At 42.4% G+C, this 18944-nt stretch overlaps 1 protein-coding gene across 1 annotated transcript in view; it reads right to left on the reverse strand.

Annotated features, from left to right (window-relative positions):
- Positions 1-18944, reverse strand: part of LOC147101631 (uncharacterized) — a 688387-nt gene that overhangs the window by 218882 nt on the left and 450561 nt on the right. Inside the window, 2 exon segments of the mRNA XM_085965351.1 lie at positions 5260-5313; positions 10833-10886. Coding sequence (XP_085821477.1) covers positions 5260-5313; positions 10833-10886 — 108 coding nt within the window.

Here is an 18944-nt window from a genome sequence, read left to right on the forward strand (position 1 = left end):
CAATGGGATTTCACCACACTTGAATCAGGTGTATCTCTATTGTCCGCCTGCCCAGTGCAGCCTTTAGGTTGGTGGGTGTGTTGCACGAGTCTCACACAGGCCCCCAGCTTTGTTTCCATGTAAGGGAGCTGGGGAGGGTGAGGGCGCGGTTCAATCAATAATTTTTTTAATCATTCATCTTGCTTGCCTTGGACCCCCTGTCAAGTGGGCCTACTTACGCCCATTTGGAAGGATGTTCTTGCCATGGAGGGAGTGCAGCGAAGATTCACCAGGCTGATACCTGGGATGGCAGGAATGACGTATGAGGAGAGATTGGGTAGATTGGGCTTATACTCACTGGAGTTTAGAAGAATGAGAGGGGATCTCATTGAAACTTATAAAATTCTAACAGGACTAGACAGACTAGATGCAGGAAGGATGTTCCCGATGGCCGGGGAGTCCAGAACCAGGGGTCACAGTCTAAGGATAAGGGGTAAGCCATTTAGGACAGAGATGAGGAGGAATTTCTTCACCCAGAGAGTGGTGAACCTGTGGAATTCTCTACCACAGAAGGCAGTAGAGGCCAATTAATTAAATATATTCAAGAAGGAGTTGGATATATTTCTTAAGGCTAAAGGGATCAAGGGATATGGGGAGAAAGCAGGGACAGGGTATTGAATTTGGATGATCAGCCATGATCTCACTGAATGGCGGAGCAGGCTTGAGGGGCCGAATGGCCTACTCCTGCTCCTATCGTCTATGTTTCTATGTCTCTATGTTTCTATGATGCACCTCATCCTACTGGGCATATTGGCCCTCAGTAGTACGCTGGATCCCGAATGAGCCAGGAATGCGAGAACTCCCAGTGTAGGAGTCCTTGCCCCAGCACTGCGCCCCGACACCATTTCCCTTTTAAGGGTGCGCGGAAGTTCCGCCCTTTACAAGATAGGCCAGAAAATCCTGGAACCGGCACAGGCACAGCACCACTGGGTCCCTGCTGTTTTACTGTGGGTTCCATCGGTTTGCTGCTGGAGCTACCTCAGAGGAAGTACGGGGCTTCTATCTGCACATAATCAATTGTTTGTCTGGCACTCATCCATAGCACCACCCCTCTCAAGTGTCATGCACCAGTAGGGCAAAATAAAATCATGCTTGGCAGAGATAACCATAACCTGTTACATTAACCATGCTGATTACCTCAAATATCTGAATGACAAAATATGAATGAATCAAAAATCAGTTCCATTTACTACAAAGGTATGAAAACCTGCCAGTTGGAAGTGGTGTTCCCCAGGGGTCAGTGTTGTGTCCAGTTTTGCTCTCAGCATATATTAATGATTTGGACTTGGCCACAATCTTGAAATTTGCTGACAACACAAATGTAGGGGATTTGGCAAAGACTGAAGAGGACTGCAAGGGTCTTCAGGAAGATATAGGCAGCTTAGGGGAATGGGCAGACAGATGGCAGATGCAATTTAATGTTTATAAGTGTGAAGTAATACATTTTGTGAGGAAAAACAAGGAATGGGAGAAGTGACAACACAAGTGCACGGTGGTGAACCTTACAATGCGTGTAATTTGGCTGCTAAAAATTTGATGAAGTTCCACACAAAAGGTGCTATAGAAATGCAAGTCTTTCTTTTCTTTTTTCTGATCATAGAATCATACGGCACAGAAGGAGGCCATTCAGCCCATCGTTTCTGTGGCAACTCTCTGAAAGAGCTGTCCAATTAGTCCCATTCCCCTGCTCTTTTACCCACAGCCCAGATAATCAATTTCATTACTTTACATGGGGCTGAAGCAAGACTAATAGGTCTGTAGTGTTTGTTTTGTCACACTTTTGGCGATGGCAGAATCATCAACAGCTGCCATGTGAAAAAAATAGGGGCTGAGGTTCTGGTCTGAAATTGTTGAACTCGATGTTGAGTCCAGAAGGCTGTAAAGTGCCTAATCGAAAGATGAGCTGCTGTTCCTTGGTTGGTGTATTAAACCGATTGCTAACCGTTAATATTTGATGTTTTGATCAGTGTGTATTCTAGCACCCCACAGACTCATTTTAAGGCCTTGCAGTTTTCTTTTCTCACTCTCTACCTATATGCAGCCTTGCACACTTTACACCATTATTATCTATGTACAACTATATTTCTCTCTCTTTCCCTCTTTCTGCATGTCTGGCCTCTATATCTTCTTTCTCTCTTGTATGTCTCTGTATAACTTCCATACATGTTTTATACCTTATGTTTAACTTTGATAAAGCCTGGGATGAGGGTCATCGAGCTGAAACGTTAACTCGGTTTCTCTCTCCACAGATGCTGCCTGACCAGCTGAGTATTTCCAGCATTTTATGTGGTTAAATACACATACTGGTGAAAATCACAGAGTTTAGATGGAACATTAGCAGCTTAGTACTTTAAATGGCTGGTGGTTTTCGGGTGTTCACCTGGATTCCTCTCTGTTATTTTAATAGAGGAATTAACCTGATTTAATTAATTAATTAATGCGCTTGAGTAAGTAGCAGTGAAAGTAAAACATTTCAGATGGATGCACTAATCATTCCTGCACTGGTATCCCATGGTGTAACTTCAGGGCTGGAGACAGACTGGAAGACAAACATAAACAGACAGAGGGAGATGGAAAGTGTGGGAGGGAAACAGAGACACCATTTTTTAAAATATGGTCTGTACACAAAACCATGAGAGATACTTTCTGAAATCTGTTCCCAATTATAATGAGAGGTGGTAGTATCATGAAATTGATTTGTTCTTTAATTTATTGAAAGCTGTTTCAACAAAAGAACCATTTTGATTATCAGAAGGGCATTGAAGTGCTTTACTGTAATAAAAAGAGATAATCTCAGAGATGTTCCCATTAGAAATGAAGTCATTGGAAAAACTTCCTTCCCACCCACACAACGATGGGATTGGATATTTTGGTGTAGTTGGTTTCTATTGGAAATGTCAGCACCATTATTTTTTTTATTGCAAAACATGTTGTGAATTAAATGTACCATGTGGAACTCACAGATAGTTTGGTTTAACACATTGGTTATTACGTTATAACGTTCCTGCCATTAGAACACAGTGAATCCAATTCATCACGAGCAACATCATGGAAGAATGGAAGCACCCCGAGTATTTTTTGCAAATCAGGCCCTACATTTGTTTTTAACAAATATCATTTTACACACTCCAGGAGCTAACTATATTCTCCTTCCTTCAAATATTTAAACGCAAGACTCTCAGTGGTCACATTTTCACTTTATAGATTAGAAATGATGTGTACTCTTCTGCTCAAGGCTCTGAGTTTATAGAGAACAGAATGTACTTTCCAAAGGCTGGGTTTGAGAGACCGCAGTCCTGACACTTATGACTGCTGAAAGCGTAGAAAAATATTTAAGGGAAGGACTCCTTCAAAATCCAGGAGGGTGTGATCGAATATCTATACTGCACTACTAAATTGTGGAGAGGCAGGCCAGTTGAAGTATGGACCACCTACCTACGCACACAATTTCCTGATGGAATAAAGATAGTATCCATTATGGCTGAAGTTGAGTATGCTGAAGTCCAAGATACATAGAGGCGCAACTGTGGCACAGGTTGGATGTTAGACTGAGCAGGCTGTGAACAAGCAGCTGCTGAATACAATTTTGTGCAAGCATTTTTATATTACATCTTCTATAGAATCTGCTTTCCGTGATGACTACTAATGGTGATCACATGCTAAAGTTTCAATTTTCAAAATATTAACATTTGTGTTCTGCCCTATACAGTTTCCAATCTTAATTCACCAACAATGGAGCTGCATTGATGGAGTACCAACATTTGGCCAGATACTATACACAAGGAGCAAACTGTTTCTCAAAAATAATGCTGGCAAAATTTCTAACATGAATGCAAATCAAAAGCACTCGTAACACTAACAGTACATTATCTCCACAGCCATTGTGAATGAATCATAGAATGGTTACAGCACAGATGGAGGCCATTTGGTCCATCGAGCCTGTGCCGGCTCTCTGTAAGAGCACTTCAGTTAGTCACACTCCCCCGCCCTTTCCCCGTAGCCCTGCAATTTTTTTTCCTTCAGGTACTTATCCAATTCCCTTTTGAAAGCCACGATTAAGTCTGCCTCCACCACCCTTTCGGGCAGTGCATTCCAGATCATAACCACTCGCTGCGTAAAAACGTTTTTCCTCATGTCGCCTTTGGTTCTTCTGCCAATCACCTTAAATCTGTGTGAATATCGCGTCACAAAGCATATACCACAAGCTGATGCCTAGCTGAATCTGACACAGATACAGGTTGGACATTGTGCGCAGCGGACAAAGTGGGCAACCTTCTGTTTAATCCCCAAAAATAACACAAGCAACATTATCCATTAGGATCGAAGCACTGAATGTCACAGCACATTTGGCCCATGAACTCTGCACTGGTGTTTTTCTCCACATCAGCCACCTAGTCTAATTCTACTTTCTTGCTCGCACTCATACCCTTTAATATTGCCACAGCATCAATAATTCTGTATTCCTAATCTACGTATATCATACATAACAATTTTTAAATACTACACAGGAGGAAATTACTGCAGTGGGTTAGCAACTGCATTTTGAGCTGAATTACAGTGGGCCTAAAACTCCTTGGAACTACTGTACTGGCACAAATGTGGCATAACGGGCGTTATTGACCTCTGCTCCTGACCCAACTGGAAGATCTGGGGTCACAGGGGACATAGGAATAAGAGTAGGCCATTCAGCCCCTCGAGCCTGCTCCGCCATTCAATGAGATCATTGCTGATCTCCATATACCCGTCAAGGTGGGAGTCACCTATTTTACATATTCCTGGTGGATGCACACTTAGTTTGGATGCTGCTGGGTGGACCTCTCCCTAATATAGGGCCACCTTTCCTTATTAATGCAGTTATTTTTGGTCATATACTGCAAGGGGACTTAAGTTCACAGCAGCTGCAAGTACAAAAGAATTGGCAGCAATCTTTTGGCACCAGCAGCCTGGCATTCGAGCACCATAACACTCCTAAAAGGCCAATTTTAACTCCCGGTGTATGAAAATACAGAAAATCAATTCTCTTACCTTGAAATATGCTGCACATCAATATTCTTTAATATTGATTTGGTAAATTAATAACACGGAATTATTACTATGAATTAGAGTCCTCAATACACTACAATATGTTAACAACTCGCTTCTTCGACACTGAAATACTCTACACAGTAAGGAATCCTCAATGTTATTTCTTCCGATTTGTATTTGAAAGCGCTTGCTTACCCTGCGGCCCTTTAGTCCTCTCATCCCAGGGGATCCTCGAACACCTTTGGCACCCTAGGATAGAGACATAAGCCACTCATTACGATTGTCATCATCACCTGGATGTTAGTAGCTCAACAAAAAGAAAGACTTGCGTTGCTATAGCGCCTTTCACAATCCCAGGACCTCCCAAAGCGCTTTACAGCCAGTGAAGTACTCTTGAATTGTAGAATCAAGAATCAGTGACCTCGAAATTCGCCTCGGGCGACGGCGCAAAACAAGCGGCATCGGAATCGCAGTCAATGGGACTGAATATCAGGCGCTGCGTGTAACGGGCGGCTGATCTGATACCGCCCGTTACACGCAGTGCCGCCCGAGCTGAATTACTAGGCCAGTACATTTTCATTTGCAGAGAGTGAGAGAGAGAGAGAGAGAGATGGCGAGGGCGCAGATGTACTGATGTGAAGAAACAACAGTGAGAGATCAAACGGGAATCGAAAGGTGACTGAGAATTATTGAAAGAGCTGATTCGATCCAGAAGGATTAGAGGGGAGATGGATTGGAGGGGAGACTAAATAGAGAGAGAGAGAGAGAGTGGAATGGAGAAAGCACAGCAGGGGGAATCAGCAAAGAGGTCGCTCCTTGAGAAACAGCAAGCTGAGAGGCAGAAAATAAACAAAGATGACAGGGATCTGTATCTGTGCAGTTTAGATTTACTGCTGCATAAACATTGTCTTAAATTGATTTTTGTACCAATAAAGCTGAAGGATGTCAGTGCTAGAGAATGAAAACACTATTCCACTTTTGGTAACTGGTATCAGCATCAAGCACTCCCAGGCCAGGCAAATCTCCAACCATTTTCATCCCATGTATCTGGGCTGGATCTAAAACCAGATCCAAAAGTGAATACTCAATACCACCGAAAATAACTCAGGTATTTATTTATTTTGCTGTTTGTGGGACCTAGCTGTATGTACATTCGCTGACATATTAGCCTACCAAACAACCGTGAAGCACCTTGGAACATCCCAAGGACATGAAAGGTGTTCTATGAACGCAAGTGACATGAATCAGTCATTCATGAAAGAAAGACTTATGAAATAATACTGAGCAGCCTGTGGGTGGCGCTGTCCAGGGAGAGTATAAATACTCGGGCACGGGCCCAGCTTGCGCAGGACATTCTTAACAGGAACTAGTGAAGGACACAACTAGACCGCCATGTTGTAAAACAGTTGATTAAAGCTTTGTTTAACGCTTAGACTAAGTGCCTAGTAGTTTTCTGACGTCAGCAAGCTTGGTCTTTTTCTCTTACCCAAATGGCTGCTAAGGTTCTCTAGGGTTCTTGCATTTTTTTTTCCCTCCAATCTTGGCAAGCATGTTGTTGTAGCGTGCATTGTTTATTTCAGGGTTTAAGCTGGCAGCAATAAAATTAAAGGGAAAAGAAAAAAGGGAAATAAAAGAGATAAAGAAGTTAGAGAAGCAAAGGCAAAAAGCAGAAGATGAAAAACGAGAGAGACAGAGGGAACTGAAGAAGCAGCAAAGTGCGGAAAAAACAAAACATTAGAAGAAAACACACAAAAAAATCCTAAGAGTCAGGAAAGAGAAACAAGTGCAAAAATGCACAGAGACTAAGAAGCAAAGTATTGAGAAAACAGAACATTTAATTTCAAATTAAATGTTTTTTGAAATCACACTTTTGTATTCATTTGGTATACAGGAAAAGTAGGGAAATTGAAAATAATATGAAGCATTAGAAAGGCCAGAACATTGTATTATAGCACATAACACAACTTTATTTAGACAAACCATTATGCTAGTTACATTTGGGAAACTGATGAGCAAGTATCCTGTACACCTATTCATTCAGCCATGTCTGTGTACAAAGAAAACACAGCACATTTTCTAATGAAGGGCGCTAGCATTCTGGTTTACTGGCTCAGCCATGAAACCTGAAGCACATGTGAACTAAAAGTCATCTTTGATTAAGTTAAGTTTTCCATTATTAAAGGTGCTTATACATAAACTGCACCACAGAGTTTAAATATCTGATTAGAAAGGGAATGGAAAATCCATATCAGGAGCTGATTATTTATTCTGTCATGGAGAACTGTTCCAGCTCATTAAAGATCAAAGAGCGGTAACGACGTGGTTATTGGGGAGGTGCTCTCCTGTAATATTTCACATTCCTTCACTACAAAATGAAGAGGAAATGTTTTCTTTAACAGTAGGTGCACGATTTAATTACATAAAAACTCCCTCCTTGAGCGACTGAAGGACATGGTTCAAACGAAAATAAATACCCTCTGTGCACTGAGACAGTGGCACTGGTGCTGTGCTGTAATGCCTTGGGAAAACTTGTATAACACTAACATCCATAAATGAACCAGCTTCGGTCTCCAAAGAACCAACATAAAGGAGTCTCGAGAGGCATTTATACACAGTGATACTTGGTGGAATAAGCCTTGATCAGCCAGTAGGAGGTACTAACAGCCTGCTCAAAGGATAAGCATGTTGCCATCATCCCTGCATATACATAAATACACACACATATATATAATTAATATATATATGTACACACACAAATGTATATATAATATATATATATATGTATATACTTACACACACAGGCACACATAAATACATACACATATACATTTATATATAACACCATTCATGTGCATTTGATACATACATACTATCTAATTTCTTCAACCCCGATGCAACACACAGCAACCTGAGCTATGAATGTTAAAAAAATAATTTCTATCGGAAGTACAAAGGTTCCACTTGAACGTTATAATCCTTTATCATGGTTAATTTGAAGATAAGGCTTGTTTTACTGGCGGGCTTTCCTAATGAACCTGAATCCATGTGTAAATGCACTGAAATCATAGATTCAGAATTCATTCTGGGAATTTTGGTCCAGCACTGTGATGACACACACACACACACACACACAAACAAACAGACACGGACACACAGAGAGGGAGAGAGAGCGAGAGGGATGGACAGAGAAAGACTGGGATGGACAGAGAGAAAGAGAGAGACTGGGATGGATAGAAAGATAGAGAGACTGGAATGGACAGAGAGAGAGAGAGACTGGGATGGACAGAGATATAGTGAGGGAGAGACTGGGATGGACAGAGAGAGAGACTGGGATGGACAGAGAGAGCGGGATGGACAGAGAGAGAGTGAGTGAGATGGACACACAGAGGTCATTCTTTCATGTCTTGTGTGCGATGCTTGGGAGATGGCATTATGCCTAATGTAGCAAAGAGCTTTAGGATGGTTAAACCTAATATCTCATAAAATTGCCAGACACACAGTTTAATTAGATCACTGTACATACAGGATTCCTGTGGTCCCAGCGCCATTCATCCTGTCTAATCTCACATGGTTATATTTCTCTCCGTCCAATAATTGCAGAGAAAGCAGTAGAAATGAACAAAAAAGGATGGAAAGCTGGTAAAAGTCTGATGAACTATTTGTGTTTGGTGATTCTCTGAGGATTTCTCACCCTCCAAAAATGGATTGATGATCACTTGTGAAATGAGAGAGAAAAGAACATTTTCCTTGCTAAGATATTGTGAAGCTTTAGTGAGTATAGTGAAGGGGAAAAGTTTGAAGTGCCGAGAGTAAAAGGAAAGCAGGAGTTGCTTTTTTTTAAAGAATTAAAGCGAGCATAGGTGTAGCGATCATATTGTGGTGGAGCAGGAGGAGGAGGAGGAGGGAGGCCGGGGATGGTAAAGGGATGTGTATGTCTTGCGGTAGGTACTACCCCAGGCAGTGGGTCTAGCACAAAGCAGTCAGCCTCTTTTGTGCAGGGGGGAACAGAAACAACAACTTGCATTTATATAGTGCCTTTAACATAGTGAAACGTCCCGAGGCGCTGCACAGGAGTGTCATCAAACAAAATCTGAGACCGAGCCACGTAAAGGAGATATTAGGACAGATGACCAAAAGCTTGGTCAAAGAGGTAGGTTTTAAGGAGCATCGTAAAAGGAGGAGAGAGGTAGCAAGGCAGGGAGGTGTAGGGAGAGAACAACATACGGGAGCCTCAGACGAGCGGCTGTGACTCTAGTGTGCCACCTGGCCCACAAAGGCCTGCAGAGACAGTCAGTCACCTGCAATGCACGACCAGTGGCAGTGAAGGCCACCACTTCCAAGCACCCGCAGGAGATCTGTCAGGAGTCAGCCACTTTGTCTTGTCTTTAGAACAACCGAAGCTTCATTTGACACACAATGAAAGAACGGTGCGCCGCAAGATGCAGCAAAAATACAATCAGGTTTCTCAATTGTGCAGTGGTGGGGATGTACATGTTGCTGGTGCCTGCTGTGCATTGAGAACTTCTCTTTGTGGGCTGTGGATGTGTCTTATTAATTGCTGCTCTGGTTGGCATAAAAGCACTGGTTGGCAGTTGGACAGCCAACTGGTAGGCTGCAGGAGATCCAGAAGCCCTATATCTGGGGCATCAGTGTCAGAGATCTTCTGCTTTGAATTTGCTGTTGGCTCTTTGCTTTTAGAGGCAATGTCTAATGTCATCGTAAAATAGAATTACTAAAAAGTGTCTATAGTAAACTGGATTTTTTTTTTAATATGCAAATCGTCTAAATGGAGTAAGCCATTTAGGACAAAGATGAGGAGGAATTTCTTCACCCAGAGAGTGGTGAACCTGTGGAATTCTCTACCACAGAAGGCAGTGGAGGCCAATTCATTAAATATATTCAAGAAGGAGTTGGATATATTTCTTAAGGCTAAAGGGATCAAGGGATATGGGGAGAAAGCAGGGACAGGGTACTGAGTTTGGATGATCAGCCATGATCTCATTGAATGGCGGAGCAGGCTCGAGGGGCTGAATGGCCTACTCCTGCTCCTATCTTCTATGTTTCTAACAGTCCTTGACTTCAAATTCCTTCTGTGCTAATTCAAGGGATAAAAGCCTTTTTTTCTCTCCATCAAAGAAAACTTTTGTAAATGAGTTGTGTTGTGTTGCTGGCAAAGTCTAATTATTTGTCTAGTCATTATGCAGTGCGCAAATAAGTAAGGAATGAGGCCTCTCATTCAGCCTTAATCTGAACCTTGATTAATGCCTTAAATCAATTGTCATCAATCTGACCCTCAATTTTCTCAGTCCCCCCAAAAAACACATCTGAGCCAAAGTTTCCCAAAAATATAATTCAGTGACTCCTATTCAGGAAGTTTCTTTTTGTGGATCCACAAAATGTGATTTCCTGCCATTTACCAGAAGATTTTTTTTAAATGAAAAATTCCACATATAGCTATTTACAGAAAAATGGCAGAAACTACAATTTTTGCAGGTCCACAAAACCTTTGCCAACAGTGGGCACATTTCGAATGTAGGGTTGGATATATGATTACACCAAACATCCCTGCACTTTGGTAACCAATAGCCTTTCTGAATAGCACATTCTTAAACCTTGACATTATGAAAAGAATAAATAGAAGCAGTGAAAGACAGTTTGAGGGAAGATGGTTCATCTGTATCTTTGTACAGTACAATAAAGCTTTTGGCCAGGTTTCCTAACAATGGCAAATCCAATAATGCAATCCAATAAATTGCTGAGGCACGTACTGGTGGTCCAATTGGTCCTGGGGGGCCCAGTTCTCCTGGAGGTCCGGGGTGTCCCTGAAAATCAAATGGAGAAAAAGAAATGTGAATTCAATTATGAAGGAGATATTATAAGTAGGAATGAGAAAAATCACTTGTGGTTGTACGTGGCTATTTGCACTTGTGACAGCCAGTGGCTCAGTGAGCAGCACTCTCGCCTCTGGGTCAGAAGGTTGTGGGTTCAAGTCCCACTCCAGAGACCAGTACAAAAATCTAAGCTGACACTCCCAGTGCAGTGCTGAGGGAGTGCTGCACTATCGGGAGGTGCTGTCTTTTGGATAAGACGTTAAACCGAGGCCCCATCTGCTCTCTCAGGTGGACGTAAAAGATCCCATGGCACTACAGGAAACTCTCGATTTACCAGCAAAATTCAGGAGTAGGTTCAGGTAAGTTTTACTTTATATTAGTGGCCGTTCCTGGATCTGTGGCCGTGTAACCGGGGTTCCTGCACCTGTTGCCGTGCAACAGGGACGCCTGGATCTGTGGCCGTGTACGGGGCTCTCGTACCTTTTACGATACCTCTCTGTAATCCGGACTTTTTGATAAACCGGCACCGCGCCGGTCCCGGATAAAAAAGTTTCCTGTATCTTGAAGAAGAGCAGGGGAGTTATCCCCGGTGTCCTGGCCAATATTTATCCCTCAATCAACATAACACAAAACAGATTATCTGGTCATTATCACATTGCTGTGTGTGGAAGCTTGCTGTGCACAAATTGGCTGCTGTGTTTCCTACATTACAACAGTGACTACACTTCAAGAAGTACTTCATTGGCTGTAAAGCGCTTTGGGACATCCTGAGGTCGTGAAAGGCGCTATAGAAATGTTAAGTCTTTCTTTCTTCTAAATAAATTTTGATTACGTATTTCTGAAAAGGAATGTTTTTTGTGTGCAGTTCATGTTTGTGCAGGTTTGTCAGACTGATCTTTTGAGAACTGTAGGAGTACCAGAACATTTCGGTGCCATGTCTGAAAATAGGGCACTGCTTTTTTTTCCCCCCATGAGGTACATTACATACAAATTATTTTGAAAATATCTATTTTCAAATCATTGTTGACAAAGGAAGCTTTGAAAGAATTAAGCTTTCCCTCAGTACTGCACTGGGAGTGTTGGCCTAGATTTTTGTGCTCAAGTCTTAAGTAGAGAAGAAAATGAATAAATCCCTGAAGCTGTGGCAAATTGCCCAGTTACAGACCTGGGGATATCCCATGTCTTTCATGCTCTGGACAGCCAATCTTGCAGGGTCATTGCTTCATCTACCCTGCACCTTGCATTCCCAAAGTCAATGGCTAACAGTTAAGAATTACCATACAGATTACTCAACTGAAGCAGACATCATGTGCCCTCCTAAAAACAGCAATTGGAGTCATGTGGGCTGGGTGGGGAGTAACTGTACTGAGAAAATACCGTGCACCAAATATTCAAGACCTGACAATCATGTACAGGAAACTCTCGTTTAAACGGCACCTAAATATCCGGAATTCTCTATTAACCGGCAAAATTCTCACTCCGAAAACAACACCTCAATAACCGGCAATGTTGCCGAGTCCGAGTCCGAGTCTTCCGCGGTGGCCGAGTTAGTCAGTGGGGGTAGTTCTCCAAACTGCCACTACTTGGCTTCTTGACACTGTCGGAAGTCCGAACACCTCAATAACAGGAGTCTGACTCTCCCGCGTTGTATACAGTCGTTTACTGTATAAGTTTTGTTTTACTGTTAAGTAATTAAAGAGTTATGGATTACCCTCAACTGGCAGTACTGTACTTAATCAAGCATCTTCCACCATCCATTTAACACAACATTCTGTAGGTGAGTGCCCAATTACTGTATACTGCACATTTCTTGATTTTTTTATTTTTGTTTGTTAAAAATAGCCTCGGTAGACAACCCTCTCCATCATCTGGAATTTTTAATCAACCGGCAACACGCCGGTCCCGTCAGTGCCGGATACCAAAGAGTTTCCTGTAGTCACATGTATATGAACCTCCCCACGCCACAAAATAAAATTAAACTTCATCAAATATTTTAAAATAGGAATACATTCATTTTTGGACAGGTTGGAAGGACTGACTAAGCAAAACAAGGATAATCTATTTCAAACAGGAAGAGCTGGCATCTTTTTGATGACATTAAATGAGGGACAGTGTAGACTTTGGCATTTTTTGTTGGAAAATGTTCTTAGGCACAAGCGTTCATTCATCTGACTTTTATAAAACAGAAATTTTATTTGTGGGAAATAAGAAATGGTGTTCATGTGAAATAAATTTCTCTTTAATATTTACGATTGGCCATCAGTGCGACCTTCATTTTGCTGCCATGTCCTGGCTGCTTCCTGTGTGAAGGAAACTGCTTTCAATAAATATTTCTGCCTTTTAACTTTTCCTAATTCTCTTCGACTCAAATGTGCCAAACCCCCTCTCTGGCAAGTGAAGACTGAAGCATCTATACTGCGTCGCTCTCGCTACATTGGCCAAGAGGCAGTAAATACACAGAATGTGTGTTCTGGCTCCAGTGGGGGAATGCCCACACTCCCACAGCAATTATCAACATATTGAAAATATATCAGGTAAATAGATTCAACTGTTCTAAAAATAGTTACCAATTTAAAAACTCTTTCTTCTGCTTTTCTGAGTGGGCAGTTGAACTCATGTTCACAAGTGCCAGCGAGGAACTGAAAGGTTTATTGACACACAACTCTTTAAGCTGCATTCAGACAGGCCTCCACAAGCAGTCTGAATGTGGCGAGGGCTGGTTTGTCAGCGTTCAGAGTGCAAAAAAGACATGAACTAAAGGGAATCCACACTGGTATCTCACCTTGAAAGTGTGCCAATTGGTGGAAATAATATATCACAATAGCCTGATGCACACACCATATGTTGTCATCACATCCACACATAAATCACACGACTGGCTTCACTCTGAAAGCTATTTCTTTGTGGCACAGCTTTTATAGCTATTTGCTCTGTCAGTTCACTGAGACAGAAATAGTAAGGTCGGCCATTTTTGACCCAATTCCATCCCAAAAGCAGTACTGAGATGACAATCTGAATGCAGCCGGACTAAGAAATATCAAGAATAAAGTTGGGTATGAATTTCTCATGGACCTCAGTGCCAAAATGTAGTAAATCCATACTTATAACAAAGAACTGGAGTGAATTTGGGTCAACGTGGTTGCAATTAAACTTAGATTCTGAATTCCAAATTGTTCAAACACAGAAACAGTACACTGAATAAACTTTGCTAACTGTAGCTATTACAACTCTTTGTATTATAGCCCATCATTTTTTTCAGCACACAGCATAATCTGTCATTGTGTAAATATTAGCCATTCAGAATTCACTCTATCAAAACGAGTAAACATAAAGGCCACAGAAATGTTACAAAGTGGTTGGATAATGTGCAGAAACAAAACAAGAAACTGATTGGCCCGGATCTTACGGGGCCTATGACGGCGTACGCGCGGCATACGTGGTCGGAAGTGCCCAGTGAGTTCTGGGTTTCCACGTGCGCTGCGCATGCGCGAAAACCCAGAACTTCGATCTGTCACGTTTCAGCTCGACACATCATCCCCGTGCGCAGGAAATGGACATTCGCGGGTGCATTTTTACCCAACTACTGGCCCAGCGAATGCCCACGAAACTCTTACGCCTGGTAAGAGCAGCTGTAGGGCCTTCTTTTACCTGCGTAAGGGTTTAAATAAATAATAAAATAAATTTAAAAAAATCATTTAAACATTCAAAAACCGATAAAATTAGTTTAGGTTATTTTTGGACCCCTTTAAAAATATTTAAATTTGTTTTTCAAAAAATTACATTGCTGTTTTAAATGTTTAATTAAATTGTATTTTAATTAATTTTAAACATGTGATTTATTTTTATTTAGGTTGTGTGAGAGTGTGTTGTTTTATGTGATTCCAATTATGCTTATTGGGATTCCGTATGTAAATGGAATCCCCCTTTGTGATTGGTTGGGCCAGCCCACCTGATCCCAGGGACACTCGCGAACCGCGCGTGTGAGCCTTTACGCAGGCCCAGGGACGCTCGTGAACCGCGTGTGAGCCTTTACGCAGGCGTAAGCACACAGGCCCAGGGGCGCTCGTGAACCATATGTGTGTGAGCCTTTACGCAGGCGTACGCGCGCAGGCCCAGGGGCGCTCGTGAACTGCGTGTGAGCCTTTACGCAGGCGTACGCGCGCAGGCCCAGGGGCGCGAGTCTTCGAAGGTGCGGAGGCATCGGGTAGGTGCGTACTTCCCTTGCGGATCGGAGGCGTTCGCCCGCAGGAAGCCTCCGACCGCAATTTCAGGTCCATTACTTTAAAAAAAAATTATATGATTTATCATTTTTATTTTTGACAAACAACCTTTTTTGTTTTGTTTTGTTTTGTTGGCTTCTGTGAAGCGCCTCGGGGTATTTTACTACCTTAAAGGTGCTGTATAAATGCAAGTTGTTGTTGTTGTCCCTTGCCAGTCCGATTAAATCTCCTGACATTATTTGAAGTAAAGTAAGGCGTTCTCCCAGTGTCCTAGGCAGTAGTTACCCCTCAACCAATCCCACAAAAAAAAAATTAGCTGGTCATTCCTGTCAAGGTTTTTTGTAGAATTTTTTTTTTCGTTCCTGGGATGTGGGCATCGCTGGCAAGGCCAGCATTTATTGCCCATCCCTAATTGCCCTGGAGAAGGTGGTGGTGAGCCACTGCAGTCCGTGTGCCGTGAATGTTTTTCTAGCGGTTTGATACAGCTGAGTGGCTTGCTGGGTTATTTCAGAGGGCAGTTAAGAATCAACCACATTGCTGTGGGTCTGGAGTCATATATAGGCCAGACCAGCTAAGGGTGGCAGATTTCCTTCCCTAAAGGACATTAGTGAACCAGATGGGTTTTTACAACCATCCGGTAGTCTCATGGTCACCATTACTGATACTAGCTCTTTATTCCAGATTTATTTAATTAATTGAGTTCCCCAGCTGCCGTGGTGGGATTTGAACTCATGTCTCCGGATCATTAGTCCAGGCCTCTGGATTACTAGTCCAGTGACATAAAATCTTGTAGTCGTATTTGCCTACGTAACAGTAATTCATTGTACAGGAAACTTTCTGGTATCCGGCACGGACGGGACCGACGTGTTGCCGGTTCATCAACAATTCCAGATAACCGAACGCTATAGTAAAAGATACGGAGCTCAGAGCGCCGTATAAAGCAACAAACCCTGTTGTTTACAGCTTCAAAACAATCGGCACAAGTTGCAAGCGTCTCTGTAGCTTAGCAACAGCTTCAGCCACACCCTTGCACAGCAACAAATCAATTAAAAAAAGTAACTAAAAGTAAAAAAAGTTACCTGAACCGACTCCTGAATTTTGCCGGTGGATAGGGCGTTCCGGTTATTTAGGGGCCAGTTAATCGGAAGTTTCCTGTACTGTGTGGACAGCTCTTTCTCTCTATTTGTTTTCGTGCACTAGAAGTGATTGGTTGACACTTTATAATTCCAGAATGTGGGAGAAAGTCTCAAAAAGGCACACATGATCTGTAGGTACTTATGGTTGTAAAATTCAAGCACTAATGCGTAGATAATGGGTGGGAGCAGGCCTACCAAGGCTGCAGTCAACTTCAGTCATTCTAAATACAGGGGAGCTTTTCCATTTCCCTGCTTCTGGCGCAAGCTGGTAGTGCATACCGGAAAATTCTGCATCCCCAGCCCTTCATTTCATGGCCGTTAAAATTAAAGAACAGAAGATCATTGTTCAGGGTATGCAACTTCTTGAATATGCACTCCAGGCCTGAACCAAGAGCACTGAATTCTTCCATTACATCGGTGGTAAAGAGCACGACTCCAAGGGGATTTGTTGGTATGTGAGGTTTTAAATGAAGCTTAAAAATTTTAATGTTGGGTAAATGTGGACTGTTAGAAAGCTATACAAAAACTAAATGAGAAATACTGTCACATTATCAGGAGATTTGTTGTTATTGTCAGGTTTAGTGCACTTGCGATTTCTGAAGTTACAATGTAAAAACCTGTCAGTTAAATATTTTTAATTTATCGGCCCAGATTTTGCTGGAATGCAGCATGCCGCTAGTTCGTGCACATTTAGGTTTTAAAATTTTTGCTGGCAGTGTGAGCTGAGAGACACAAAAACAGACTGTAAAAGTCTGTAAAAAGGAAAAGATTAGCAAAAGTAAATGTGGGTCCCTTGCAGGCTGAGACAGGAGAAATTATAATGGGGGAGTAAGGAAATGGCAGAGAAATTAAACAAATACTTTGGCCGCGATTTTCTCGATCGATGCAGCTTGGGAGCGGATCAGGTGGCTTCCGGGTTCCAGTCCCGCCCCCAACTACATCTGGCCCACAGACGTGATTTTACGTCAATTGGCCTTGTTAAGCCCCGCTCTGCGGGCTTGCCGGCCAATTAAGACGAAGCTGGTCAGATGACGTCATTTGATGACGCATCATGTGCTGATTTTCTTAAAGGGACCACGCACAATTTTTTTTTAACAGCTGATTTTTCAGTGTTTGACAGCATTGAGGTGCTGCAAACACTGCCAATCACTGTACAAAAGTGAGCTCTTGCACCCAGGCTCTCTAGTGACTCTCTCCTTAGGCTAGAACAGATGGCAGCTGCAGGTGAGGATACAGAAGCGATCTGTTACTGGTGAGAGAGGTTCTCCCAATGAGGTGGGACTACACATACAATTCAAAACTTGTTACCTACAGAAAAGTCTAAATGCATTAAAAATGAATTTCCCAACATTTCCTTACCTCTGAAACTCACCAGTGCACCATTGGATCCTTCACACCACTTCTGCAGCTGCCATCAATGCAGAAACATTACAGCAGACTCACAACACGCCACACTTACCTGGCGTGGTGTCCGGACGTCGGGAAACCCGAAGGAGAAGTGTCAAAATTGAAAAATGAAAAGAGCCTGTTAACAACCTTTAACAGGCAGCTAAGTGGCTATAATCCTCTTCCCACCGCTAGATGTCGGGTCCATGCGCAGATCGGGGACCCGACACTTGGGAAGATTGATTGGAGGCGGGTTGACAACGGGTTTCCTGCCCACTGTCAATCTTTGCGATTTTGCCGGATGTCCCGCCTCCAAAGCGCCGGCTAAATTCCGGCCTTTGTGTCTGTCTTCACGGAAGAAGACGCAAAAAACTTCCCAGAAATAGTGAAGAACCAAGGGTCTAGCAAGAATGAGGAACTGAAATATATTAGAATTAGTAAAAAAGTAGTACTGGAGAAATTAGTTAGACTGAAAGCCGATAAATCCCCTGGACCTGATGGCCTATATCCGAAGGTTTTGAAAGAGGTGGCTATAGAGATAGTGGATGCATTGGTTGTCATCTTCCAAAATTCCATAGATTCAAGAATGGTTCCCGTGGATTGGAAGGTAGCAAATGCAACCCCACTATTTAAGAAAGGAGGGAGAGTGAAAGCGGGGAACTACAGACCAGTTTGCCTGACACCAGTAGTAGGTAAAATGCTAGAATCTATTATTAAGGATGTGGTAACAGGGCACTTAGAAAATAATAATAGGATTGGGCAGAGTCAACATGGATTTATGAAAGGGAAATCATGTTTGACAAATCAGAGTTTTTTGAGGTTGTAACTAGCAGAATAGATAAGGGGGAACCAGTGGATGTGGTGTATTTGGATTTTCAGAAGGCATTCGATAAGGTGTCACACAAGAGGTTATTAAAAAAAAATTAGGGCTCATGGGATTGGGGGTAATATACTAGCATGGATTGCTGATTGGTTAATGGACAGAAAACAGAGAGTAGGAATAAACGGGTCATTTACGGGTTGGCAGGCTGTAACTAGTGGGGTACCGCAAAGATTAGTGCTTGGGCCTCAGCTATTCACAATCTATATCAATGCTTTGGATGAGGGGACCAAATGTAATATATCAAAGTTTGCTGATGATACAAAGCTGGCTGGGAATGTAAGTTGTGAGGAGGATGCAAGGAGGTTTCAAGGGGATATAGACAGGCTAAGTGAGTGGGCAAGAACATGGCAAATGGAATATAATATGGAGAAATGTGAAGTTATCCACTTTGGCAGGAAAAATAGAAAAGCAGAGCATTTTTTAA

The sequence above is a fragment of the Somniosus microcephalus genome, chromosome 23, assembly GCF_052327205.1.
Source record: "Somniosus microcephalus isolate GS21.2 chromosome 23, FLI_Smic_1.0, whole genome shotgun sequence".
Classification (NCBI taxonomy): Eukaryota; Metazoa; Chordata; class Chondrichthyes; order Squaliformes; family Somniosidae; genus Somniosus; species Somniosus microcephalus.